Raw genomic sequence first — 26,511 nt, forward strand, 5'->3', positions numbered from 1 at the left:
TTGCCCACGCGCGCGACTCGGGAACTGATCGGGGTAGCGACAGCGTTTCCAAAGTGTTAAAATGTCTTCAAACTTTCTCCGTTTTCACGTTGTCTTTTCATGGTATCGGGTGTAATGTTAAAAAAAAACAAAAACAAAAACCTCGATTTCGTGTTTTGCACCAACATATACTTATTGCGTGTATTGCTCTAAGATTCAGAAACTTTTTAATTCATCGAGAAGTTTTTAAAAAAGGAGGGCTCGTCCGGGATTTGAACCCGGGACCTCTCGCACCCTAAGCGAGAATCATACCCCTAGACCAACGAGCCGATGTAGTCTCCTACTGCCTGCTATACTAAAGGAAGGGAAAGATACTTTTTCTGGCGCCCCCAAGTGGTTATTTACATACTCTGTCTCCGGTGTTCGTATGGTTTTGTGTTCTAGAGTTTTCTATTTTCCTTTTTAACTTTTTATCTTTGAGAATCCGACACAGAAGAAAACAAACGGTCTCGCTACCAGCGTAATATTTACCTCTTATTTCGAAAACCGTAAGTCTGTTTATATTCATCGCTAATAGATCGCAGTGTGTCTGTTGCAACGTCCCTGTGGCAGGAAAATCCTAGACACTTTCCTTACCGTGTTCTGGACCTTGCGCTTTCTAATAATAGTAAAATTGTCGGTTTCAGGACTACCTTTTATCGTAGGGTTCAAAATGCCACCTTTCCAAGCCTTGTGAATTCCCATTGTGTTTTTACTCAAACTATTCTCTTCGGCTGGAAAATCTCTTTCCTTTCGGATAAATCCCAAACTCTGACCTTCCCGGAGAGATCCTGTAACATATTAAAATCAACTGTATGTGGCATAGAACTGGGGTGCAGTCTTGTCTCCTCTAATCATGATTTATTGGAGGACAAGATGCCAACACCAACACTGAAATCTGTATAACTGGCAACCAATTGTGTAATTCATTATAACTGGTGTCCGATCATCCCGGTATCTTTTATGGCATGACTTGCTTACTATATTTTAAATTCTTAAATATTTAGTATTTAAACTTATGCCAACAAAGCCGGTGCTCAGTAATTGGCGAACTGGTTTCAAGTTCCTTAACAATACAGATCTTGGTAAACTGTCTCTCTAACAAATAACAAACCAGATCGGCAACAAGTGGAAGGGTGGCTACCCTAAATAGACCTCTTCATTTGTTTTATTTCATATCAGTGTGTTCATTCATCTGATTGCTCAACAAACAGTACAATACTATGTACCAGACACTGAATGGTCAACATTCTTCCTATGGTTTTTGATTTTATTAAAGCCCCAGGACAGGACCCATGGGCAGGAAGAGCCGCCAAGAAGTTTCTATTTCTCATGAGAATGAGGAGCTAAAAATTATGACTTGTGAGATAAAAAACTGTCGCCACTTCAGATTTCTGAAAACCTCAGTGTCTACAGTTCCTAAGGTGTCTCTGTGCTCTCCTTTCCCGCTTGAATTTGGTATAGTTATTACTGTTTTCAGGGGTTTTTTTCTTACTCCTACTTCGCTCCAGGGATTGAAAAACAGTTTGTCTATTACTCTTCAGGCCCCATTGGAGTATCTCACTTACCTCTCCCAATGATGCAGGAAGACCGACAGTAACAAAACTTCAGAATATCGATTGCCTAACCCACAGTGATAAATATCTGTATCCTGGTGAAGGGACACCTGTGACCTGTGACCCTCTGCAAGGGACATTCTTCCCTTGTAGGTTTCTGTGAAGCAGAAGTGGGGTCCAGGGAGGCAGAGGATCTTAAGGAGCATTTTCTCCCCATCACAGTGAATGAAGAAGCCTGGTGACATGTACTTCTACAGTCAACCTCTCTCTAAGGACCCCCATTATTCTTGTTACCCCAATTTGGTGCCCAGAAATATCACAGACACTAGAACTCTAATTTTCAGTATTTTCTAGCAAAAAAATGCAACCCTTCTGAATTAAGCCATCCTGGCAATAGAAATGTCAATGAAATTGATTCAGCTTCAGGCAAATCTTTTTCATGGTGGCCTGGGATTCATCTTTGGCTCTGATATCTATTTGTGAATAATCCGATTCTCAGTGTTCCAGAAACCTCTTGCTATCGCGACCCACAGATCACAGTGTTCCAATGCCTCTAGCAACAGATCTTAAAAGACAAGGAGGGAAAGGACGCCAGTGAGAATACGGGAGGTGGGGGAAGATTCTGCCACAGTCACAAATAGCTGTGTGAAATTTTGGTGTCTGTCACCCTCTTCCTAATTTCTCCCATTAATTCCAGCCCTAGAAAATTCTGTCTGTACATATTTGCCAGCACTAGATGCTCCTGAGTGCCCCTTATCTTTTTTTTTTTTAAGTTTATTTATTGAGAGGGGGAGAGAGAGAGAGAGAGAGAGAGCAGGGCAGGGACAGAGAGAGGGAGAGAGAGAATCCCAAGCAGGCTCCACACCAGCAGCACTGACCCCCGACGCAGGGCTCTAACTCATGAACGTGAGATCATGACCTGCGCCAAAACCAAGAATCAGACACTTAACCGGCTGAGCCACCCAGGCGCCCCACAACTGCATTTTTTGTGCACTGCATGGAAAAGGAAGTCTGTGAGCCGATGGGCCTGTGTAGATAACTGTTCTCAGAAGGCCTCTGTGCATGACTTTTTCTTATTATTGATTTTGTGGGGAAAGTTCTCCCCCAAGGAGCCCCTTCTTTTCAGAGGCAGTCATCCATTAAAAGGACCTTTCTGACTTGATTGGAAGTCCTCAGTGGATTCTCATCGTATTGCCTGAACTGCTTGAGCTGGTGAAGGGAAGTTTCTAGGAGGAAAGCGGTATGGGAAGACGAGGAGGTTTGTTGAGTGAGGATCACGGGCTAACCAATAATGATTGGAATCCAAAGGTTTTGGGTTTGTTTTCCCATTTACTTTCTACAGCAGCATCAGAAACCACAGTGTAAGGGCTGTGGCTCAAACAACCTCGCATGCTTGGTTTTTTCTTTGTAACTTCACTAGATCAATTTAATAAACATTCACCCATCTCTTCATCCGACAAATATAACGCAGACATAAATTGCATAGGGAGGGTTTGCGACTTGAATGGGTGGTAAGCATAGGCCTCTTTGAGAAGATAACATGGCAGCAAAGGCTAGAAGGTCAGGAAGGTGTGAGGCAGGTCCGTATCTGGAAGAACCAACTGGGTAGAGGGGGATAAGCCAGTGCCAACACCCTGACACCTGAGTGTACCTGAAAGGTTCCAGAAATAGCAATGGGGACAGTGTGGCTAAGAGGAGGGGAGCAAGAGTGAGAGTAATAGGAGACGAGTGTTGCTGTGTGCCAGGCTCTGTCTGAAGGCCCTGGGAAAACATGGAACCGTATGGCTAGTCCCCCGTGTCCCTAGAGGGGGACCATTTTGTATGGGAGACAGACAGGTAAATAGATAATAGCAAGCAAGTGCTGATATGATACCAGTAACATTTATTGAGAACGTACCGCCCAATACATTACTCCCATGTGTGTTTGCAAAGACCCTGAGAGAGGAATCCTATTCTAAAACCTAAAGACGATGCGATAGAAATCAGAAGGAGTACAGAGCTGTACCGGATGGCAGTGGTCAAGTGCACACAGGGCGGCGTAGGTATTAGAGACTGCGGGAAACCTTTCTAGAGGAACTCACCCTCCACTTATATTCTGAAAGACGAGAAGATAAACTTTGACCGTCAAGGGACAGAGGGGAGGCCTGAAGCCTGAGGAAGCAGCGAGAACAGAGCCCTGCGGGCGTGAAGAGGCAGGGCTGGAGCTGAAGGCAGGTTCGGATTGCACGACTGGAGTGTGGGCTGGAGGGCACAGGGCAGGGGCTCACAAACGCAGTCTGCAAGGATGTGCATGCCGGCCAAGGTGTTTGGGCTTCATGCTTAGGGCAATAAGGAGCCGATGAAAGGCTCTAGAAAGGATGTGAATGGGAAATTCATTCTGTCCGCTTTCAGGTGGAGGCCAGCCCCCTGCGAAACAACTCATAGTCGAGTTTTTCTCGTTTGTTCTCTCTGGCCTGGTTTTCCTACCTGTGGGGGGTGCACACAGGCTTTGGGGGACTGGAGAGAATGCCAAGGCATGCGGGGAGAAGCTGGCTGGGGCTTGAAGCCAGGGAAGAAGGGAGGGGGGCTGCTGTGCTCAGTCCGGGGGTGGCCAAATCCGGGTGTCATCCAGGAGTCCCAGCAACTAGTGCTCGGATAGACAAGCCCTCTGACTTTTCCAAGCAGGTGACGTCTCAGAGGTCGTTTTTTCCCGTGTACTGTAGAGCACCTCACCGCCACGGCAGCCTCTCAGGCTCCGTGTAGCCCTTCTGCGGCTTCCCTGGGCGGCAGGCCTCGATATCTAATTGCCTTCTGGTTGCCCATGGTGTGTTCTCGGCATTTTAAGCTATGTCCAAGGCCCAGCTCGTTAGCCGTCCTCACAGACCGGTTTCTTTTCCTTGGCTTTTATTTTATGTATATATATACACATACATATATATCTATTTATATATAGTATGTTATATATATTTATTTACATATATATGTATATGTATATATATTGTATATAATATATATATTATATTTATATTTATATATAAATATTATACATTTATATATATTTTATTTATAAATATTTATATATTTATATATTTATATTTATAAATATATATATATTTATATATTTATATTTATAAATATATTTATATAATATTTATATTTATTTTTATATATTTATTTACATATATGTATATATGTATATATATTTATATATAAACATTATATATTTATATTTATATATTTATATTTATATATTTATATTTATAAATATATACATTTATAAATATAGATTATTTTTATATATTTATTTACATATGTATATGTATGTATATTTATTTACATATATATATAAATTTTATTTTATTTTTTTTAAATTTTTTTTTCAATGTTTTTTATTTATTTTTGGGACAGAGAGAGACAGAGCATGAACGGGGGACGGGCAGAGAGAGAGGGAGACACAGAACCGGAAACAGGCTCCAAGCCAACAGCCCAGAGCCTGATGCGGGGCTCGAACTCACGGACCGCGAGATCGTGACCTGGCTGATGTCGGACGCTTAACCGACTGCGCCACCCAGGCGCCCCTATATAAATTTTATTTTTAATAAAAAGTTTTATTTATTTATTTTTATTTATATATTTATTCATAAATTATTTATTTATATAAATGTATTTGTATATATATTTATATAAATTTATTTGTATATATGAATTTATTTATACGTATATTATTTGTATATATGAATTTATTTATTTATTAATTTACATCCAAGTTAGGAGTAGATTCCTGAATGCCCCTTACCCATGTAGCCCACCCCGCCTCCCACAACCCCTCCAGCGACCCTCTGTTCTCTATATTTAAGAGTCTTTTATGTTTTGTCCTCCTGCCTGTTTTTACATTATTTTTGCTTCCCTTCCCTTATGTTCATCTGCTTTGTATCTTGAACTCCTCATATGAGTGAAGTCATATGATATTTGTCTTTCTCTGACTAATTTCACTTAGCGTAATACCCTCTAGATCCATCCATGAAGTTGCAAATGGCAAGATTTCATTCTTTTTTGATTGCCGAGTAATACTCCAGTGTATATATATACCACATCTTCTTTATCCATTCATCAGTTGATGGAAATTTGGGCTCTTTCCATACTTTGGCTATTGTTGATAGTGCTGCTATAAACATGGGGGTGCATGTATCCCTTTGAAACAGCACACCTGTATTCCTTGGATAAATACCTAGTAGAGCAATTTCTGTGTCATAGAGTAGTTCTATGTTTAATTTTTTGAGGAACTGCCATACTGTTTTCCAGAGTGGCCACACCAGTTTGCATTCCCACCACCAGAGCAAAGACCCTCTTTCTTCGCATCCTCGCCATCATCTGTTGTTGCCTGAGTGGTTAATGCTAGCCATTCCAACAGGTGTGAGGTGGTATCTCATTGTGGTTTTGATTTGTATTCCCTGATGGTGAGCGATATGGAGCATTTTTGCATGTGTTGGTTGGCCATATGGATGTCTTCTTTGGAGAAGTGCCTATTCATATCTTTTGCCCATTTCTTCACTGGATTATTCGTTTTTTGGGTGTTGAGTTTGATAAGTTCTTTATAGATTTTGGACACTAACCCTTTATCTGATATGTCATTTGCAAATATCTTCTCCCATTCTGTCGGTTGCCTTTTGGTTTTGCAGATTGTTTCCTTTGCTGTGCAGAAGCCTTTTATTTCAATGAGGTCCCAATAGTTCATTTTTGCTTTTGTTTCCCTTGCCTCCAGAGACATGTTGAGTAAGAAGTTGCTGTGGCCAAGGTCAAAGAGGTTTTGCCTAATTTCTCCTCGAGGATTTTGATGGCTTTCTGTCTTACATTTAGGTCTTTCAACCATTTTGAGTTTATTTTTGTGTAGGGTGTAAGAAAGTGGTCCAGGTTCATTTTTCTGCATGTTGCTGTTCAGTTTTCCCAGCACCACTTGCCAAAGAGACTGTCTTTATTCCATTGGATACTCTTTCCTGCTTTGTCAAGGATTAGTTGGCCATACATTTGTGGGTCTATTTCTGGGTTCTCTATTCTGTCCATCGATCTGAGTGTCTTTGTGCCAGTACCATACTGTCTCGATGATTACAGCTTTGTAATACAGCTTGAAGTCTAGGATTGTGATGTCTCCACCTTTGGTTTTCTTTTTCAAGATTGCTTTGGCTATTCGGGGTCTTTTCTGGTTCCACACAAATTATAGGATTGTTTGTTCTAGCTCTGTGAAGAATGCTGGTGTTATTTTGATAGGGATTGCTATTTTATGCATATTTTAAAAGTTCATTTACCTATTTTGAGAGAGACAGAGACAGCGCAAGCAGGGGAGGGGCAGAGGGAGAATCCCAAGCAGGCTCTGCACTCAGTCCCAATCCCAAGAGTCAGACACTTAACCAACTGGGCTCCACCCAGGAGCCCCTCTTCCTCGGCTCTTAGTTTTGGTTGCCTGGCTATCACCATTCTTTACTCAGGCCAAAAACTAGAGGTTACACCTGTCTTTCTGGATTCTTTCCTATTGATTAGACTTCCCATCCAATTGATCCCCAGTCCCGTCACCATCTCCCTGAAATGCTTCTCCACCCCTTGTCTTCCCCTCTACCTCTCTTCCCACTCACCTGGTCTGCTGCAGTGGTCACCCTCCTAAAACACAGGCTTGAACTTGTCACTTCCCCTTTACCTCTCCCCACTGCCTGTGCAATAAAGACAACCTAGGGCTCTTCAAAAGATGACCACGGCCTACTTTTCCAGCATTCTCTTTCCCTCACTCCTCTGAAGTTCCAAACCATGCAGGATTTACTATTTCTTGCACCTGGTACTGTTTTCCTGTTTCTGAGTTTGCTTTTCCTGACACTTTCTGGCGAACCTGTACTCATCGTTTAAAGGCCATCTCAAATGTTACATCCTCTGTGCATCTATCTTTCCCACACATCTCTTGGGCCAGTGGTTCTCAGAGGGGGAAGGTATGTGTGTTGAGGTACATCACAGTCAGAGAAGCTTGTAACATTGCATGCGTCTTTGAGAACCACTGCCTCTGTTGGTCTTGGGTTTCTCCTTTATTCGCCCTTCTCTTCAAGCATTAAAAAACCTCTAGTACCAGGGTACCTGGGTGGCTCAGTCGGTTAAAAGGGTTGAACATCCTACTTCGGCTGGGGCCATGATCTCACGGTTCACAAGTTCGAGCCCTGCGAGGGGCTCTGTGCTGACAGCTCAGAGCCTAGAGCGTGCTTCACATTCTGTGTCTCCCTCTCTCTCTGCCCCCTCCCCTGCTCACACTCTGTCTCTCTCTCTCTTTCTCAAAAATAAATACAAAATTAAAAAAAAAAAATCTAGTACCTGTTTGTCCACACTGGTGGACTGTGCACTTCTTGAGAGGAAAGCCTAGGTGTTCTACAGCTATAGCACATAGTAGTTACTCACTGAATGCATTTGTATTCTATTCAATGGACATTTCAGACACACTTCATTAGGATCTTATAGGGCAAAATGTCATGCTTTTTTAGCTTTCTCTCACTAATGCTAATTATTATGAATTTGCATACAAGGTTGGGAGGCTAAAACAGCAAAAATATCAGGACCGGCGTTTATAAAGCTGACTTTAGACAAAACCCACAATGAGAGATCGCACTTGGGTTTTCTCACCAGGCCCCACTCTTGTCCTAATTGTCTACGTTTCGTTCCTTCCTTCACTCCATCGCGCCCCCCCCCCCCACCGCCGCCAATCTGTATTCTTCCTTTCCTTCACTTACTCTCAACTTTTCATGCTTCTGTTCCCCCCTTCTGTGCCCTTCTTGGGTATCTCATAAGGACCCTTCCAAACACTCTCCAGTACTTATTGGGCATCCACTGAGTGGCATACACTGTTCTGGGCCAAAGTAACCAAGTTGAGCAGAGTCGGCCAAGGCACTTCAGTCAGAAACTTCCCCACGCCCGCTTTTATTGACAAATTGAGGGACATTTAGTGTGCAAAAGGGAAAACAAACAAAAAGCGCATTCATTCGTGTTCCAAGCAGCAGGAAAGAGTTCCCAGTTTCCACCCTTTCTTAAGCCAAAAGGAGTACTCCTAAGAGGAGATCCGGGCAAGATGGAGACTTCTTTTAAAGCTAGATTTCTCCAATTGCGACACATAAATTACCTAGTCGAGGCAAAGGACAGGCCTCGCAAGGGGCCAGGCGGGAGATGTGCTCCATGTGGGCGGCCGAATCATCCCATCATCCCATCGTCCCCTTCATTCTAATTTCTTTGTAAATGAACTGCTGCTTTCCCTTTAGGTGAGGCTCCAGAAACCCAGAAGGGGTGACTCAGAGGCGAGCGCAGACCCGGCGAAGACCCGCCGGCCAGGAGACACTATGCAGAGATCTGCTGGACTGGAGCTCCGAAGAGGCAGAGGAGACGGCGGCCGGCGGCCGGTGTACGGGACACTGGCGGACACCGGAGCAGGCGGCGCGCCGGGCGGCAGCCAGCGCCGCCCAAGAGCCAGGCCTCCAGCGCCAGGAGAAGGAGCCTGGGGTGGAAGCCTGGGTGGGACCGGGGGGAGGGCGGGCCTCCGGAGCAGAGGGCGTGATGGGCAGTCGGTGTCCTCCAATCGCGTCCTGGCGAGGGAGCGGGGCCGGCCAATGAGCGGACGGCTGGGGCCGGCGTGGGGGCCAGGAGCGGGGAGCGCGGCGTGGAGGTGCCAGCGGGCGCGGGCGCGACGAGGCTGGAGCCCCTGTGGCGAGCCGAGCCGAGCGCAGCGGGGACGGGGACCCAGGGCCGCGGCGGCGGCGGCGGCGGCGGCGGCGGGAGGACGATGGCAGTGCCCGCCGGGGCCGAGGCAGTGATTGCAGCCCCAGCCCGCAGGCGCTGGCTGTGGTCGGTGCTGGCGGCGGCGCTCGGGCTGTGTGAGTGATGCCGGGGCCGGGCCGGGGCGGCGGGGGCCTCGCGGGGCCGGCGCCCTTCCCTCGAGGCAGCCGCGGGCCCTGCGCGCCGGGCGCCGAGATGGGGAGGGGGCGCGGCCTGCGCGCTCCGGGGTCGGGGGAGCGCGGAGCCTTCCTTCCTCCCGATCCCTGCGCGTGCGGGAGGAGGGGCGAGCTCCCCACCTTGCTCCTTCCTGGGGCGGGGGGGGCTGTCGGGACCGCGGGCCGGCGGGGTCTCCTGCCCTCCCCGCCTGGGGACCCGGGGTCGCCCGGGCCCGTCTGGGATTCCCGTTCGGGAGCCCGGGGTTCGGGCGCTCTCCACCTATGCGAGGTGGCGGAAGGTGGTAGGGCTTTCATTTGCAAGGCCTTTGTTGGGTTGTTTCCCCGCTTTAAGCGAATGTTTGGTTTTACCTTGTAAATTCCATTTCGGGTGCTCTCCGATCCATTTTTTAAGGCTCGTGATGGAAGAGCCCTGGGGTCTCGTGCGTCTCGTGTGGCTTGCAGAGCACCCACCGAGGGGACATTCAGATTACCTCTGCTTCGGAAGCAGAGACTGGGAACATCACTGGAATACTGGAATGAGCTGGCTTAAAAGAATTTGGTCAAATACGTAATAACTCCAGGCATAGTCACCGCAGTTTGTCAAGACACAGTAAAAAGCCCGTTTTTCCTTTTCCCTTTTTTTTTAAAAAAAATGACCCTTTTTTCTTGCTTAATTTCATGGGTCAACTTAAGGTAAACCCCAGGCTCGATTTATGGCATTGGGTGAGTTGTTTTATGGACATCTGAAGTGTTGGCCATAGGACTTTTTTGTGCTCTTGTTCAAAGCGGCGTACTTGCTGCCTCAGAATGTGGTTAAGTAATGGTTATAGAGAGGGCCAACTCCTGGGAAACCACGTAGACTTTTTCGTTTCTTTTGTTTCTCAAAATACCAGTTGCATCACAGTGTCTGAATACAAGTTTACTCAGTAATTTCTTCCCTGGAAAAGTCTTCGGTGTAATCTTCCGAACCAGGAAAACTTACCATTTAGCCACTGATCCCAACATGGTGAAGTATGAATGTAGAAGTGTCACCCTCCTTGAAAATGTACTTCGTATGCATAAGACAGTCCATTCCCTGTAAATATCTCTAGTGAGGGGGAAAAAAAAAAAAGGTTAAAAGTGTGTGTGTGGGGGGGGGGTTGTTGGTGATGATGACAATGTTTGTCTTTTAAGTGAAGGCAGGAAATAGCCTAAAACTAAGGTTTGTCAGAAAGCTCGGGTGCTTCAGACAGAATAATTAGACACGAGAGGTCAGACATTGTACTGAGGACGTCAGGATGATCTTAATTAGACTGAAGGTACTAAAAGAAGCAGAACTGAAAACCTGAGTATTCATGGATATTAATACGAACAGATCATCAGAATGAGAGCTACATTTATCTCGGATGTACCCAGCTCTTCAGTAATGAAAGGTGCATACTGATGTAGGAGAGTCAGCAGCTAAGGTTAGCTTAATTTTAGAAAACGATTGAATGCTGCTTCTTGCCAAATCGTCTTTTTCTGGTCATGGACGGTGTACGTAACAGTTCGTTTTTATAGAAAACCTTCCTGAATTTGATGCAGATACATAGTTACCCAGCAAACCTTTTAAGTACCAAGCACCAAAAGTATTCTAGAAGGACGGTCCCTGACTTCACATCATTTCCAGTTCAGTGGGAGAAACAGAGTGTGATAGTTAATACAAGAAGTCCTTGGATAACGGTGTGCTGTGAGAGCCCTAGGTAGAGCCATCATCTCAGACTGGAGGGCAGGCCACCAGAGGAAGGGGTGCTTAAGCTGAGTAGGCACTGGGCGAGGAAACCGCATATACAGAGTCCTGAATGGACCTGTTGGTCGGTCCGTGTGGTGGGAGGTAGGAGTGTGGCTGGGAAAGAGATGGGGGCAGTCAAGGCAGGAGAGCCAGCCAGAGGCACTAACTCACAGAGGACCTTGTTTGCCATTTGTAAGGCTGGGTCTTTATCCTGAGGACTGTGGAGGCTGGTGAAGCCTTTCTTTCTCTGTGGAGACGTGAAGGATGGGTCGGAGTGGTCTGAGACTGAGGAGATCAGAGGGCTATTCTACTCCAGAGAGGGGGGCGTGAATGAAAGCAGTGGGATATGAAGAGAGGACACGCTCTTGAGCGCTAGCTAGAGAGTAAATTTGATAGGGCTTGCAAATTGATGTGCTGTCGGCTTGAAAGAGGAGGGTAAGGTGATCCTAAGGTTTGGGGCTTGGGAAGCTGAGCCTATTTTGGGCAGATGGGGCTTCTCACAGGTCAAGAATGTGGATGAGGGAATAGCGTATGAGGAAGGTGGTGATGAAGTTACTTTGGGGTATGTTGAGCTTTACACGCTGCTGAGACATCCTAATAGAAGTGGGAAGAAAACAGTTGGGATAGATGGTGCTGGAGAGATGAGGAGAAAGCTCTGGTTGGAAGCACCGATTTGGGAGGCATCACAGAAGAGAGTAAAAGCTTGCATGGTTTGGATGAGGTCACCGTGGAAGAGTGTGTTGAAGGAAATAGCAGAGGGCCGAGGACAGAGCCCTGGGCTGTAGGGAACCTGGGAGGGAGGTCTGATGAGGAAATGAAGAACGGGAAGAATGTGGTGTCTTGGAAACCAAGACCGAATGAAGGTTGAAGGAAGAGATAGTGGTTAACAGTGTCAGATGAGGATTGAGTGCATTTGGCAATTGTCGTGTCTCTGATCACCTTTACATAGGAAGGACACACACAGGGTCTGAAGAAGGAAGCTCCGTGATTGGCACCACCCATTTCAGTAAATGGCTTTCATCTAATTGCCCAACCCAGAAGGCTGGGACCCACCCTCGATTCCGCCCTGCCCCTCATCAAGCCCCACATCCGGTTCTGCCATCGCCCAAATGCGTTTGGAATTCACCCCCTTTTTTTTCTTGTCAACGAACAGTCCGCTTTTAGCATTTTAGGCAGAGTCACCCAGCTGGTCTCCCCCATTTCCCCATCGTGCCTCTTTTTAATCCATTCTTCGCCCAACTGCAGGAATGATTTTTAGAAAAATGTAATCAGATCGTCTTACTTTCTTGCTTACAGTCCTTAATGGCTTCCCCTGACATTCTCAATGACTCACCAGCTTCTCCCCATGGCCTGCGGTGCTTTGTGTGAGATCTGGTTACTGCCTCTCTGACTTCAGCTTGTGTCACTCACCCCCTGGCTCACTCTATTCAAGCCACACTGCCATCTTGTTCTCTTTGACACTCATCCCCCTCTCAGGTCCTGTGCATTTGCTGTTCCGGCTCCCTGGCATACCGTTTCCCCAGGACTGCCCAGAGCGGTCTCCTTTTCATCAGTGAGGGCATAAATGTCACTTTTTCAGGGGCACCTGGGTGCCTCGGTTGGTTAAGTGACCGACTTTTGATTTCAGCTCAGGTGGTGATCTCATGGTTCATGAGTTCAAGCCCTGCATTGGGCTCTGTGCTGACAGCACAGAGCCTGCTGGGATTCTCTGGTCCCGTGTCTCCACAGCTCTCTTGCTCGCATGCACACACATGTGCTTTCTCTCTCAAAAATAAATGTCTTTTTATATAAATGTCTCTAAATGTCTTTTTTTCAGAGAAGCCTTTCTCTAACCACCCTATCCAGGGGAGTTCCCTGTTATCATTTCCTGGTCCTTTGTTTATTTCTTTTTTGTAATTTCTAACTATTTGGTTTTTCTTCTTTCCTCTCTGAGAATCCAGGACAGATAGCGTTTGTCTTGTTTATATAAATATCCCCAGTGCTTAGCACAGTGGATAGGATAGATGCTAATGGTTGTTAAAGGGCAGTGAGGCATATGTATGTCTCAATAACAGTTTGTTAGTAGTTTGTAATCTGTAGTTAGGATTTAGCCTGGCGCATAGCGGGTATCCAGTGTTTCTTGAAACAAGGAATATTGGGGCGCCTGGGTGGCTCGGTCGGTTAAGCGTCCGACTTCGGCTCAGGTCACGATCTCGTGGTCCGTGAGTTCGAGCCCCGCGTCGGGCTCTGGGCTGATGGCTCAGAGCCTGGAGCCTGCTTCCGGTTCTGTGTTTCCCTCTCTCTCTGCCCCTCCCCCGTTCATGCTGTGTCTCTCTCTGTCTCAAAAATAAATAAATAAACGTTAAAAAAAATTTTTTTAAATAAAAAAAAAAAAAGAAGGAATATTTTTTCCCCAAGTGTGATTTCATGTATCATCTGGTTATTTTCACTCTTTAAGTATGTGTGCGATAAATTAACATTCTCCAACTACTTTATTTTTTTTAGTTTCCTTATTTATTTATAAGCTTATTTATTTATTTTGAGCGAGACAGAGAGAGTGTATGAGGGAGGGGCAGAGAGAGAGGGAGAATCTCAAGCAGGCTCCGTGCTATCAGCTTAGAGCCTGACGCGGGGCTCAAACCTACAAACTGTGAGATCACAACCTCAGCCAAAATTAAGAATAAGAATCGGACACTCAACTGACTGCCCCTTAAGGTTTATTTATTTAACTAATCTCCACACCTGATGTGGGGCCTGAACTCATGATCCTGAGATAGAGAGTCACATGCTCTTCTGACTGAGTCAGCCAGGCGCCCTCTTCAACGACTTTAAACATCATAGTTCTGGAATTACTAGTTATTACATATTTAAATTATTTGATCATGTTTGTTGTAGCCCTTCAGTGTTTTGTCAATAGGACTTTTCTATTACTTGACGCTTGTTGCCAAGATTTAGACTTGAGACACTACCTCTGCAGTTGAAACGCCACGGATCTCAGTACTAATTCCGTCAGCCTTTTGCTGATTTACCTGTCAGGATACTAAAACTTAGTCTTAAAAAAAAAATTCTACCACTTGTTTTTACTCTAACTCTAGCATAGCCACTAGGGTCAGATACTGCCAAAAGAAGAAATGAAAACAAGTCCTCTGTGAAAGATCTAAGTGAAAAGTACATGAAGCGAAGTTTGTGTTTTCACCAAGTCTTTATGCACTAAATAAACACCTACCGAGTGCCGGGCGCCCTTTGAATTACTGTGGATGCAGCAGGGAGACTGGATCCTCCACAGGATGGGTATGCTTCAATCATGAATAATAAAGGACAGATTATGAGGCGCCTGGGTGGCTCAGTCGGTTGAGCGTCCGACTTCGGCTCAGGTCACGATCCGCAGTCCGTGAGTTCGAGCCCCGCGTCAGGCTCTGGGCTGACGGCTAGGAGCCTGGAGCCTGCTTCGGATTCTGTGTCTCTCTGCCCCTCCCCAGCTCTCTCTCTCTCTCTCTCTCAAAAATAAACTTTAAAAAACAATATTAAAAAAATAGATAAAAAGGGGCGCCTGGGTGGCTCAGTCGGTTGAGCATCCAACTTCAGCTCAGGTCACTATCTCACGGTCCGTGAGTTCGAGCCCCGCGTCAGGTTTGGGCTGATGGCTCAGAGCCTGGAGCCTGCTTCGGATTCTGTGTCTCCCTCTCTCTCTGCCCCTCCCCCGTTCGTGCTCTGCCTCTCTCTGTCCCAAAAATAAATAAAAAACGTTGAAAAAAAAAAAAAAGAAAATATGATTCACCTATTATGCAAATTCACAGAATTAAAAAAAAAAAACCCATAGAGCACTATTTGTATTACAAAATAGGTATTTGTTTCAACTCACAAAGGACACATGAGATTTCCTTGATGGTTGATCTTTCCTACTGAGTTTTTAGAATGCGATTTGATTGGGAAAGACTCGATCTACGTGGTTTTTCAGAAATATTGCTGCATCTAGAAAATGCTGGCCTACCTGTTAAATATTTCTCACATTCCCTTCTATTCCCACTGAGGCTGATTCATGTGATTCCACAATCACATTTTTCCTGGATGATTAGAATCTTCCACGGGCCCCCAAAGCCGGTGTTTTTATTTAAGTTGTATCTTTTATCTGAGAATTTGAATTCTCTGTAAAACGTGCATCTCACGTGTACCTAAACCTTGTGAAGATTTTAATCTTGCTCTCTCCGACCACTGGCATAATTTGCAAAGCGAGAATAAAGGGTTTGCTCTGACAGAATTTTTATGGATTCGTTTGGTCTTTAGGTCCCATCGAAGGGAATTTAATTATTAGAAAAACTAGAAGGTCTCGAGTATCGTACGGCTCTGGGTCTTGGTCCCTGCGGCTGAGGAGATACGAAGTCTTCGTGTATCTTGAGTGATTTTCCTTTCTTCCTTTTCCACTCTTAGTTTGCCAAGTGCTTGACATTAGCAATGCCCTAGAGTCCAGACCACAGTCCTTGGGACTTTGACTGCCACAAGAAGTTAGAGATCAGTTGGCTTTGGGCCCATTCCTAGTGCCTAAATTGAGAAATTTGATGGTCTCTTGGGACCTTTATATCTTTGCCCTTAAACCTCTTTATTCATTATCTTTTTGAATGCATGTGGCTGCTGTGATTTTTATTCACTTATAATTTTCTCTTGGTCCCATTAAGCCTTTATCAAGAAAAGGATGATTTCATTAATAAATGGTTCGATTATTTATTTATTTTTCTTCCAAACTCAGGGGTCTCTTTAGAAATTGTGATACTTTGCAGTACCTCTGATTGACTGGGCATGTAGTTGCAATGTGGTTGGCCCTTGAAGAACACTGGGGTTAGGGACGCCGACCACCCCCCCCCCCCAAGTCGAAAATTCAGTTACAACGTTGCTTCCTGAAAACTTAACTGCTAATGGCCTACTGTCGACTCCTATTGTTCAAGGGCTCAACTGTAGTTTTCTAGCAACTGATATACTGTACCCAGACCTTAGTTGTAATTAATTGGGTTTAGAAATGTACTATGTCTTTACCTAGCCTAAGTTATTTATTATTTATTTATTTATTTATTTATTATTATTATTATTATTATTTATTATTATTATTGTAGATAACTGCCACACAGATTGAAATCCACAACTTGAGCGCAGTTAGTATCATGCTGTAACCAACTGAACAAACTTTGATGAATTTGCAGTGAACATTGTTCATGCTAGGACTCTGATGTTCTACTTTGGGATCTGGGGAATTTATTCTGTGCAATTGAAAGACATTTTTGGGGGTGCCTGGGTGGCTCAGTCAGGTAAGCATCTGACTTTGGCCCAGGTCATGATCTTACAGTTCGTGGGTTCAAGCCCCGTGTCAGGCTCTGTGCTGACAGTGTGGAGCCTGCCTGGGATTCTCTCTCTCCCCCTCTCTCTCTGCCCCTCCCCTACTTGCATGCTTGTTCTCTTGTTCACTGTCTGTCTCTCAAATAAATAAGCTTTTAAAAAAAATAAAAAATTATTTTTAAGATGCCTTTATCAAAATTAAGAAATGTGTTATTCTTTTGTCTTCAGTCATGAAGGAACACAGTGTGGAGTTATGTCACTTGTGCTTTTTCCAGATAGCACTTGAAAAAAATGAAGGTGCTACATTGAGCTTCACTGAGAACTTTATGAGTCTGCGCCAGACCGTGTCTTATAGTTAGTTACTCTCCAGTCACGTTCAGGTTGTATTTGTTATATAGCCTTCTTCTACCTAGGTGATAGGTGAAAGACTCAGTTTCCTGAGAGAAAAATGTGTTAAAATGCAAATATTTGAAATCTCCTAAACGGCTAAGAAGGGCAGAGAGAAAGTGAGTAGTTAGGGAGAAATTTTGAATTGATTGATATTATATCTGTCTGTATAGATACAGGTTCTGTGTGTGCGTGCGTGCGTGCGTGCGTGCGTTCTACCGTCTATAGTTCCTGTTTCTTAGCCCTTAGAAATTTGGATTTAGAACTAGCTTCCTGTTGTCTTTTGCTCTGCCTTCAGTGACTGAGTGCTTACTGTGTGCCAAGCCTTTGCTAAGCAACTTACGTGCATTGTCTCATCAACTCATTACAATTCTGTGATAATTATTATTTTTATGAATTTTATAGATGAGGAAACGAAGAATCAGATAGGTTGTGTAACTTGCCCAAGGCTACACAAAGCTCATATATGATGGAGTTGGAACTCAAAGCATATATTTTTGCAACTTCTCTGCTGTATTATAGAATTTCTCTTGCGAAGTCTCCAAACATTTTTTAGGAGGCTTTTGGCATATCTGAAATGTTTACAGAGCGTCTTTACTCTGTCCCACGGTGTCCACCAATTTCCTTCTCTTTGTGGTAATGTTTGTGTGAGACTCTCCAAGCCTCCGTACTGCTGATTCTGCTCTGGAGACACAGAGCCTGTGTGTTGAAGCCATCCTTACGAACAGCGTGGAGTCTGTTCCACCCAATGCTCTGACTACTCCTCAGGGATTTTTAAAGATTTATTATTTATTTTTGAGAGAGAGAGAGAGAGAAGGAATGCGGGAGAGACAGAAAATCCCAAGCAGCCTCTGCACTGTCAGCACAGAGCCGGATGCAGGGCTCGAACTCATGAACCGCAAGATCGCGACCTGAGCTGAAATCAAGAGTCAGATGCTTACCCCGACAGACACCCAGGCGCCCCTACTCCTCAGGGATTTTTAATCTTGAGTGGTTTTCGTAGGTTCTTCTCCCTCTTACGCAGATCCTTCTGGCTAGGACACAGCCGGAATCTAGTCAACCAAGTGTCTGACTCCATGCTGGGCTCAGAAAGGTCCCTTGCCCCTCTTCAGGAGGCTCTACATGTGGACCAGGCCACTGAGCCTTTGCCTCTCTGCTTGGGCTGAGTTCTTCTGGAGGCTGTGCTGATCTTTCTGCAGTTAGACCAGTGGCAGGCTTACCCTGCAGGACGTCCACACAGGCCCAGGGTGTTTGCAGCAGAGGCTCCTCGCCGGTGCCTCTCTTTGGCCCCTGCACCCCTGCGCCCCATTGCCCGAGGCCCTGTGGCCCTGTGGCCCTGCCGTCTGCCTCTAGAGGAGGTCCAGCCCTGAACTTGTGGGGACTTGGTCTTCATCACCTTTCCACTGTTAGGAACTTAATTTTTTTCCCCCGGTGCCTGGCAGTGTAGAAGAACCCTGGTGAGAGCTGCTGAATCGTACATCGTGGAGAAGGTAGAGCAAGTCTTGACAGTAAGTCGAGGCGACACCGATTGCGATCAAGTTGTCATACGTGCGCTTCAGAAAACAGAACACGCTGGGGGGCAGTTTCTCGTTCTCCCTTCAGACCGTAGCTTCGCAGCCTCTTGTGAGCACTTTAAAATCTCCAGATCTCTGGAAACCGAACGTTTTTTTCTAAGCTTGACACAAAGTCTTTTGGTTGCAGAACTTGACCGGTACTAATGAGAGCCTGTTTTTAGGCACGATCCCACTCGGTGTGACTGATACGTGTTTCACTGCAGAAATACTGATGTGTTTGGTTACGGGATGCTCCCCGGGGCCCTGCCGGGGCTGGGAGATGATATATAGTGTAGGCATTGTATTAATTTTTTTTAAACCTGAAAAATTCTCCATCCGAAACACATCTGGCCCCAGGGGTTTTCGGTAAGAGGTTGTGGGCCCGTACAGTATTTTATCTCTGAAATTTTCTCTTACTCTTGTAAATACCAAGAGCAACAGAACACGTTTTTAGTTCTTTAAGTATTTTGGTACATAGAGCTAGTGGTTTGCCACTTAAACACCTTCATTCAGATTCCTTTTTTTTTTTTTTTTTTAATTTTTTTTTTAACGTTCATTTATTTTTGAGACAGAGAGAGACAGAGCATGAACAGGGGAGGGTCAGAGAGAGAGGGAGACACAGAATCTGAAACAGGCTCCAGGCTCTGAGCAGTCAGCACAGAGCCCGACGCGGGGCTCGAACTCACATACCGCGAGATCGTGACCTGGCTGAAGTCGGACGTTTAACCGACTGAGCCACCCAGGCGCCCCCAGATTCCTTTTTTTAATTTATGCTAGTTTGGACCCGGCCTCCCCTTTACTGAGGGGTTCTGGGTCTGTAAAGTGGCTCAAGGTTGGAATTGATCGAGGACATGTGACTTTATGTTTTTATGCCTCAAGACTTTAATTCACTTGACCTACAACTTTTCTGCTTATAAAGATCAAGTAAGGGGGCGGCGCCCGGGGGGCTCGGTCGGTTAAGCGTCCGACTCTTGATTTTGGCCCAGGTTATGATCTCGCGGTTCGCGGGTTCGGGCCCTGCGTCGAACCGTGGGATTCTTTCTCCCTCTCTCTCTCTCTTCCTCTCCCTCTCTCTGCCTCTTCCCCCGCCTCTCTCTCAAGAGAAATCAAGACAAACCATTAAAAAAAAAGTCTTGGGGCGCCTGGGTGGCGCAGTCGGTTAAGCGTCCAACTTCAGCCAGGTCACGATCTCGCGGTCCGTGAGTTCGAGCCCCGCGTCGGGCTCTGGGCTGATGGCTCAGAGCCTGGAGCCTGTTTCCGATTCTGTGTCTCCCTCTCTCTCTGCCCCTCCCCCGTTCATGCTCTGTCTCTCTCTGTCCCAAAAATCAATAAAAAAACTTTAAAAAAAAAAAAAAAGTCTTTACATGTCAAGTAAGAATTGAGGAGGCTGCCTGTCTGTATCTCTTCTAGGAACACCACGATCATCATCCAGCTAATGCTGCAGGTCTGTGCAAGGCTGGCTGTTCTGATTCTGCCCTCACTCCTCTGCCGCTTGGCCCCTGCCACTCCAGGAAGCACTTCCTTCCATCGCCTTTAGGAGGCACTGTTCCCACCGGAGGGCTGGCTCACAAAGTAATCACAGAGCTTTTCAGGGATGCCGGGGCTCCTCCCAGAAATTCATTTCTCACCATCATGGGGAAAGGTGTGTCTGCTGGACCCCCCCCCCCCCCGGGGCAGTGGGGGGGGGTGGTGAGTAGGTCTCAAATGACAAATCCACTCTAACGTTCCAGTCTACCTAAGCCTTTGAATCCCTTCCTCTCTATTAACCCGAGACAGGCCTGGCACTTCATGTTCATTTGCTGTGGCCGCTTGTGATCCACGTTTCGGCCGAGGAAGCAACTGTTAGAGCTCTTTGTGACTCTCTGAGCTGCAACACGAAATGCAGAACCTCTGTTGAGCGCGCCCGTATCAATAAATTTGGCCTGATGCACTTTTGTTTCTTTTACTGTTCTCCCACACGCAGTCCCTGGATCTCTGTCTGTATAAATGAGAAAAACCCAGTAGTTCTTTTGGAGTGTAGTGGGTCTCCTCGTGGGTCATGCTCTGTACCTCCGGGGGCCTTCTGTGACTTGAGTCTGGTTCTAAATCTGGAAGCACAGAGGAGTGGGGGGTGTGGGTCCCGAGGAGAGTCGTGTCTTTCAGGGCAGCTGCCTCCGAGAGGCCATCACCGTTTTCTCAGGTTAGTCTGCTCAGGCAGGTGTCTTCTACTGAGAGAGGACTCGTCAGTGTTTAGGGGTTCAGTGTCTCCACCTTATCAGAGTCTTCCCACAGCGTCCCCGGTTTTCAGGGTTCTAGTCCTTTCTAGTCAGTGCTCTCACTTTAATAGATGCCCTGTTGGGGCGCCTGGGTGGCGCAGTCGGTTGAGCGTCCGACTTCAGCCAGGTCACGATCTCGCGGTCCAGGAGTTCGAGCCCCGCGTCGGGCTCTGGGCTGATGGCTCAGAGCCTGGAGCCTGTTTCCGGTTCTGTGTCTCCCTCTCTCTCTGCCCCTCCCCCGTTCATGCTCTGTCTCTCTCTGTCCCAAAAATAAATAAACGTTGAAAAAAAAAATTAAAAAAAAAAAAATAGATGCCCTGTGAGGTTAGGAGTTCTGTTTGCTTTGTAGTTCAGCGCCTCTCAGGATGAGATTCTGGGCTTGGTGTCCTCAGTCTCGGCTCTGCGGCTAAAGCAGATAAGGGTGTCTTTCAGGATAGAGAAATTTTCTGATCATTTGTTCAGAAATTCACCTTGGAATTCGGACCCCCTCTTTCCCACCTTATCTAGTGACCTGAGGAACAATCAGCCGTTATCATTGTATTCATTAGTTTGATGAGTGTTCAAAGGTATTATATACTTGGTGACCCAGAACCTTGCCTTTATAAGTGTTTGATTAGTAGGATATCCAGTGGTGATGTTTACATATCTCTTTGACCATATCGTGCCATGGACTATCGGTGCTCTCTTTACCTACTGGAAATTGAGTCGTTTGTGTCTTTAAATCTAATCACATTAGAAAGCCAATTCCAGACACCCCAGGATCAGATTCAGAAAACTTGGCCTTGAGATTCTGTTAGTCTAGAACCATTCTCTGTACCCAAATCTGTATTAGTGTTTGAGAAACAGAACCATAAGGATGGATGGATGGATAGATGGATGGGTGGGTAGATAGATAATTTTAAGGAAATGACTCACACAGTTATGTAAGCTTAGTAATCCTAAAATCTACGGGATAGGCCAGCAGGGTAGAGATTCAGGGAACTAGTATAGTTTGAGTCTAAGGGCAGTCTACTGGTAGTATTCTTTTTCAGGGGTGGTTAATCTTTTGTTCTTTTACAGCTGAATGGATGAAGCCCCCCTACACCGTGAAGGATAATCTACTTTGCCAGTTTCAGTGTTTCAAAAAACAACTTCATAGAAACATCCAGATTAATCTTTGGCCAAAGATTATTGGTCCATCAGCCAAGATGATACAAAAAAGTAACCACCACACCAGGAATGAATTATACAAGATAGGCTGTAGGTGGAAATCTCAAATTGTTGATGTGGCCGGGTTGCGAACAGTTCCGTTCTTTGCTCTGTTTCAGTACTTCCTGTTCACATCTCATGTCATGATGTCTGACCTCCTCTCACCCATGCGACACTTTGATAAAGGCCACCTGATATCGCCAAACCCAATGACCTGTTCCAGGCCTTTTCGTTCTGGACTTCTTTGCTTTCTTTGATGATCTGATCTAACTTCCTCTGATCTAACTTCCTCTGTCTTTGAGACGTCGCTTCTGCTTCTCATTGCTCTTCCGTTCGTCCCAAGCCTTTCCCTCCCTCTGGTGCCCTGGCGTTGATTTTCTTTCGGTTCTGCTCTCAGCCCTCTGGTAGTCTCACCATGTGCTCATCTTTGGTGACCTTCTCCTTTCGTTCTTTCTATCACAACCCATATTCGGTAGATACAGGCATTCCATAAGGATTCGTTAGGGAAGCGGTGACTCCCAAATGTGTCTTCATCGCCCTGAACTGCAGACTCTTGCGCCTTGTCCACATACTTTCCTCAGAGCATCCAGAGGCACCCCGACCCTGCATATTGAAAACTCAACTCCACGTATGTCTCCTTTCCCACACTGCACCTCCACTCCACCCCCCCCCCCCCGCCGCCGCAGTCTTCTCATGTCCTGCTGTCCCATTTGCTTTTCCCTCAGTCGCCCAAGACAAAAGCTTGAGCATCATCTTAGAATCCTCCCTTTCCCTCCCCCACCTCCGTGAATGTAATCAGAGTCTTGCCAGTGTTTTCCTTCTATTTCTGAATCCATTTCTACCTTTCCAGTGTGCTGGGACAAGTCCCAGTCATTTAAGCCCAGGTTACCAAGAGAGCCTCCTCGCGGGTCTCGCCTCCGCGACTTTCTCCCCTCTGGTCTACCCTCCCAGCTGTTGCCAGAGGGGTTTTTCATGGGCGGATGCAATCAGGCCACTCCTGTGCTAAGACCCTTCATCCCTATTATCTCTGGGATGAGCTCGGGTCCTGAACTTGATTCCTCCGTCCTGCCCTCATCTGCGCTCATCGCCTGCCATTCTCTTCCTTGCACTCCACTGATTGTTTGCAACGTTTCTGCCTGATACTCATTTTGCCTTCTTGATTTTGTGTATGATATATTCAGTCTCCCTCTTGATTGCCCTTCTCTGTATTTGTTTACCTGGCTGACTCCTATGTAGCCTTTCCATCGCAAGTGCAATGTCATCTAGCAGATATCCCCAGGTAAGGCCAAGCACCCTGCCTCTAAGCTTCCTTTCTATTGCTTTCTATAAGATTATCTTTTTATAAGATAGCTTCTCCAAATGCAGAAACTGTGTCTTATTCATCTCTGGGTCTCTAACATTTAGCACAATACCCAGACCATGGGAAGCATTTAGTAGATATTAGGCGAACCATTAAACTGAACCCCAGGTGGGAACTGTAAACATCAGAGCAGAGAGTGAGCGAAAATGAGGAGACAGGTCCTCCTAGAACTTGGGACCTCAAGATCCAGGGAGCAGTCAGGCCTTACTCCAGACACTGGACTTGACAGTGATATGGCTCAGGGGGAAACCATCTAACCAAGCTCTCAAGGGCACGATATTCAGTAAGAACATAATGTCAGCTTATTAACTTAAAGTAAGCATTATAAATGCTGGGGCAGGGGGCAAAGTGCTTAAGTGGATGGGGTTGGTAGTGCATTTTTCTCCCCTGTGTAAAGACAGACTGTCCTCACAAGATAGTCCAGGGAATATGGGATCATCAGAGTGACCACAGTGGCAATGGTAGCCTGAAATAGCTTTCTGTCCGTGGTAGGAATATATATATATATATATATATATATATATATATATATATATAATGAGCTGACAGATGCATTAGACTGGTTAAGTCCTGCTCTTCACTGGCCAGTGTTGCCCCGCACTGACAATGACACTGACACCTTAGACATGAAGAGACAGCCTAGAAACCTTGACTGGGCTTTAGAGTTTCCTGTGTCTTGAGAGAGCCCCTAGACAGAGAGCCTGTCGCATAGAGTGGATTCTCCACGGGTGAATAGTATTACCCGTTGAGTGTTGATGCTTCTCGTTTCAAAATTCGTTAGCCTCTGTGTTTTTCTTAATCTGTTTTTTTTTTTATCAGGTTTTGAGGTATTTACTACACCAACATAACATGGAAAGAATGTTGGACACAGGCGTGCACAAAAATGAACACACGTGTGGCGGACGCCCGTGGCACCTAGCAAGGCAATGGCCCCAAGTAAAATGAGCATATCACTGCCAGCCCCGTTACTGCTGATGTCCATTGCTCTCGTGTGTAGTCTCCCTACTGTTTATAACAAAATATATTATTTTTTTCCTTACATGTCTGCTCTTTCTTGGCTCTCCCACTACAGTGTAAATCTACACTGAGGCCCAGAAAAGAACCTGAAACGGTGGGAAGCCAGTAGATGTCTGTTGAGTTGTGGGTCACCATATAGCAACGTGTTGCTATATACTTGGTTCAAGTAAAGTTTTGAGATACAGGAGCTTTCTGAATATCTAAAATAAAAATTAAAACTCTAAAATCGGGGCCCCTGGGTGGCTCCGTTGATTGACTCTTGATTTCAGCTCAGGTCATGAACCCAGGGTCTTGGGAGCCCTGCGTTGGGCTTTCTGCTGAGTGTGGAGCCTGCTTAAGATTCTCTCTCTCTCCTGCCTTTCTCCCTGAGCGCACACACTCTCTCTCTCTCTCTCAACAAAAAAAACTGTCTAAAATTTTCAGGTATAATTTACCTTATAAAAGCATAGAGTTTGAGCTCTGAAAGTCTCAGCAGGTGCTGCCTGCCTCTGAGCATTGCCATGACACCCCCCCCCCCCACACACACACAGGGAGCCCCAGGGAGCCTGCTGAGCAGCTTTCTACCTGGGGAACAGGCCAGAGGGCTTGTTTTGTACCTCCCTCTCAGGGAGTGTCTGCATTTTCCCCTCATTTGTCATATCCCTGTTGACCACAGTCACCTGCAGGGAGTTTCCAGGCGCGTGCTGCCTCTTGAGGAGTTGTGTCTTACGGCTCTGAACATCTGCTCTGACCATCTGTCCTACCCGCTTGTCTTCCCCGAACCTCGTCAGTACCAGAAAATGCACCAGCTCCAAAACCTCCCCCTGTCGGTCGAGCACCCTCCTCTTCTTCGAGTCTGACTGCAATACTTTCTGGAACTCATTACCTCTGATGCCTCCCCATTTTCTTATTTACGTGAATCACTTCCTGGCTGCTCCTCTCCCCTTCTCCAGCCTGGAGTCTGTGATCCATTGTTAGAATCACTTCCTTGCAAAAATTCCTGCCTCCTTTGCCCTTCTGTCCCTTCATTGTACTGGGTGGGGAATACAGCTTTGGGGAAACCCGAAGCTCTTTTCGTCTACCCAGAGCTTTCTTGCTTTAGTTATTGCCTCTCTTTGGATCGTTCTTCTTACAATACACCCTTTCGCTACCTTTCCAGGCTCCGGCTCTCAGCAGAATTTCTCAAGAACTGCCTGTGCTCCTGTCTCTGCACACACTTCCTTCCTTGCCATCCTTCTGGAGTCCAACCTTGTCACAGCTGCTTCCTCCGCATACAGACTTCTCCTGTCGGGATTGTCCGTGCGCTCCAGGCTGCCAGTCCCTCTTTACCCTTTGCTGTGGTCATCTTCTGAGACCTTTCTGCCACGCCCCTTCCCTTGGCTTCCTGACACCCCGTTCTCTGGTTTTCTTCCCTTCTCACAACTTGCCCCCGTCTTCCCTCCATACCTGACCTCGACAGCTCAGTGCTCCTCATCACTGAAGCCTGGCCCTTATCTTTCTCTACATTATTGTCCAATGTGGTGACATTTTCTTCTGTGATTTAATGTTTTAATGTTTTATATATTTTTGAGAGAGAGAGAGAGAGAGAGAGACAGGATATGAGTGGGGGAGGGGCAGAGAGAGAGAGGGAGACACAGGATCCGAAGCAGGCTCCAGGCTCCGAGCTGTCAGCACAGAGCCCGATGCGGGGCTCGAACTCGTGAACCATGAGATCATGTCCTGAGCCGAAGTCGGATGCTGAGCCACCCAAGTGCCCCTCTTCTGGGATTTTAACGACCACCTGTGTATTGCTATCTTCAGAAATGTATACACAGCCAAGACCTCTGTGAGCTTCAGCCCTCCATATCCTGGTACCTACTTGACTCCATTCGGAGGCGTGTAGACGTCTCAGACTCAACATTTGCAACAATGCAGGTTGATTTCTCTTCCTTCTCCCCAGCTAAACGTCCAGCTCTATGAGCACCTTCATTTATCTATTTGTTCAGGCCAGAAACCCAGGAGTCACTCTTCGTTCATTTTTCTTCATTCCCACGTTCAGTCGTCAGCACGAAGTCCTGTTTAGTGTCCATTTCTGCCTCGTCACCCCGCCCCTGCCGCCCAGGCCACCACTACCCTGTACCAGAACCGCTATGGTACCTTCCCGCCGGTTTCTCTGTTTCTGTCTGTATTGCCCCCATTCTATTTCCCGCACGGGAGCAGGAACCATTTTGCATCAGATC

The 26,511-nt window shown here is 46.2% G+C and overlaps 1 protein-coding gene and 1 non-coding gene across 2 annotated transcripts in view; one reads left to right on the plus strand and one right to left on the minus strand.

The window, feature by feature from the left end:
* Positions 1-236: 236 nt before the first annotated feature.
* TRNAP-AGG lies at positions 237-308 on the minus strand. Its single transcript has one exon. It is a non-coding gene; the product is annotated as a tRNA-Pro (tRNA).
* An 8,603-nt stretch (positions 309-8,911) lies between these two features.
* MPZL1 (myelin protein zero like 1) overlaps positions 8,912-26,511 on the plus strand; it is a 63,981-nt gene continuing 46,381 nt past the window's right edge. The window contains exons 1-2 of the mRNA XM_030302584.2: positions 8,912-9,042; positions 9,213-9,442. Of these exons, the coding sequence (XP_030158444.2) occupies positions 8,912-9,042; positions 9,213-9,442 (361 nt within the window). The remainder of the gene's footprint in view (positions 9,043-9,212; positions 9,443-26,511) is intronic.

Source organism: Lynx canadensis, chromosome F1 (assembly GCF_007474595.2).
Source record: "Lynx canadensis isolate LIC74 chromosome F1, mLynCan4.pri.v2, whole genome shotgun sequence".
In the NCBI taxonomy this organism is placed as follows: domain Eukaryota; kingdom Metazoa; phylum Chordata; class Mammalia; order Carnivora; family Felidae; genus Lynx; species Lynx canadensis.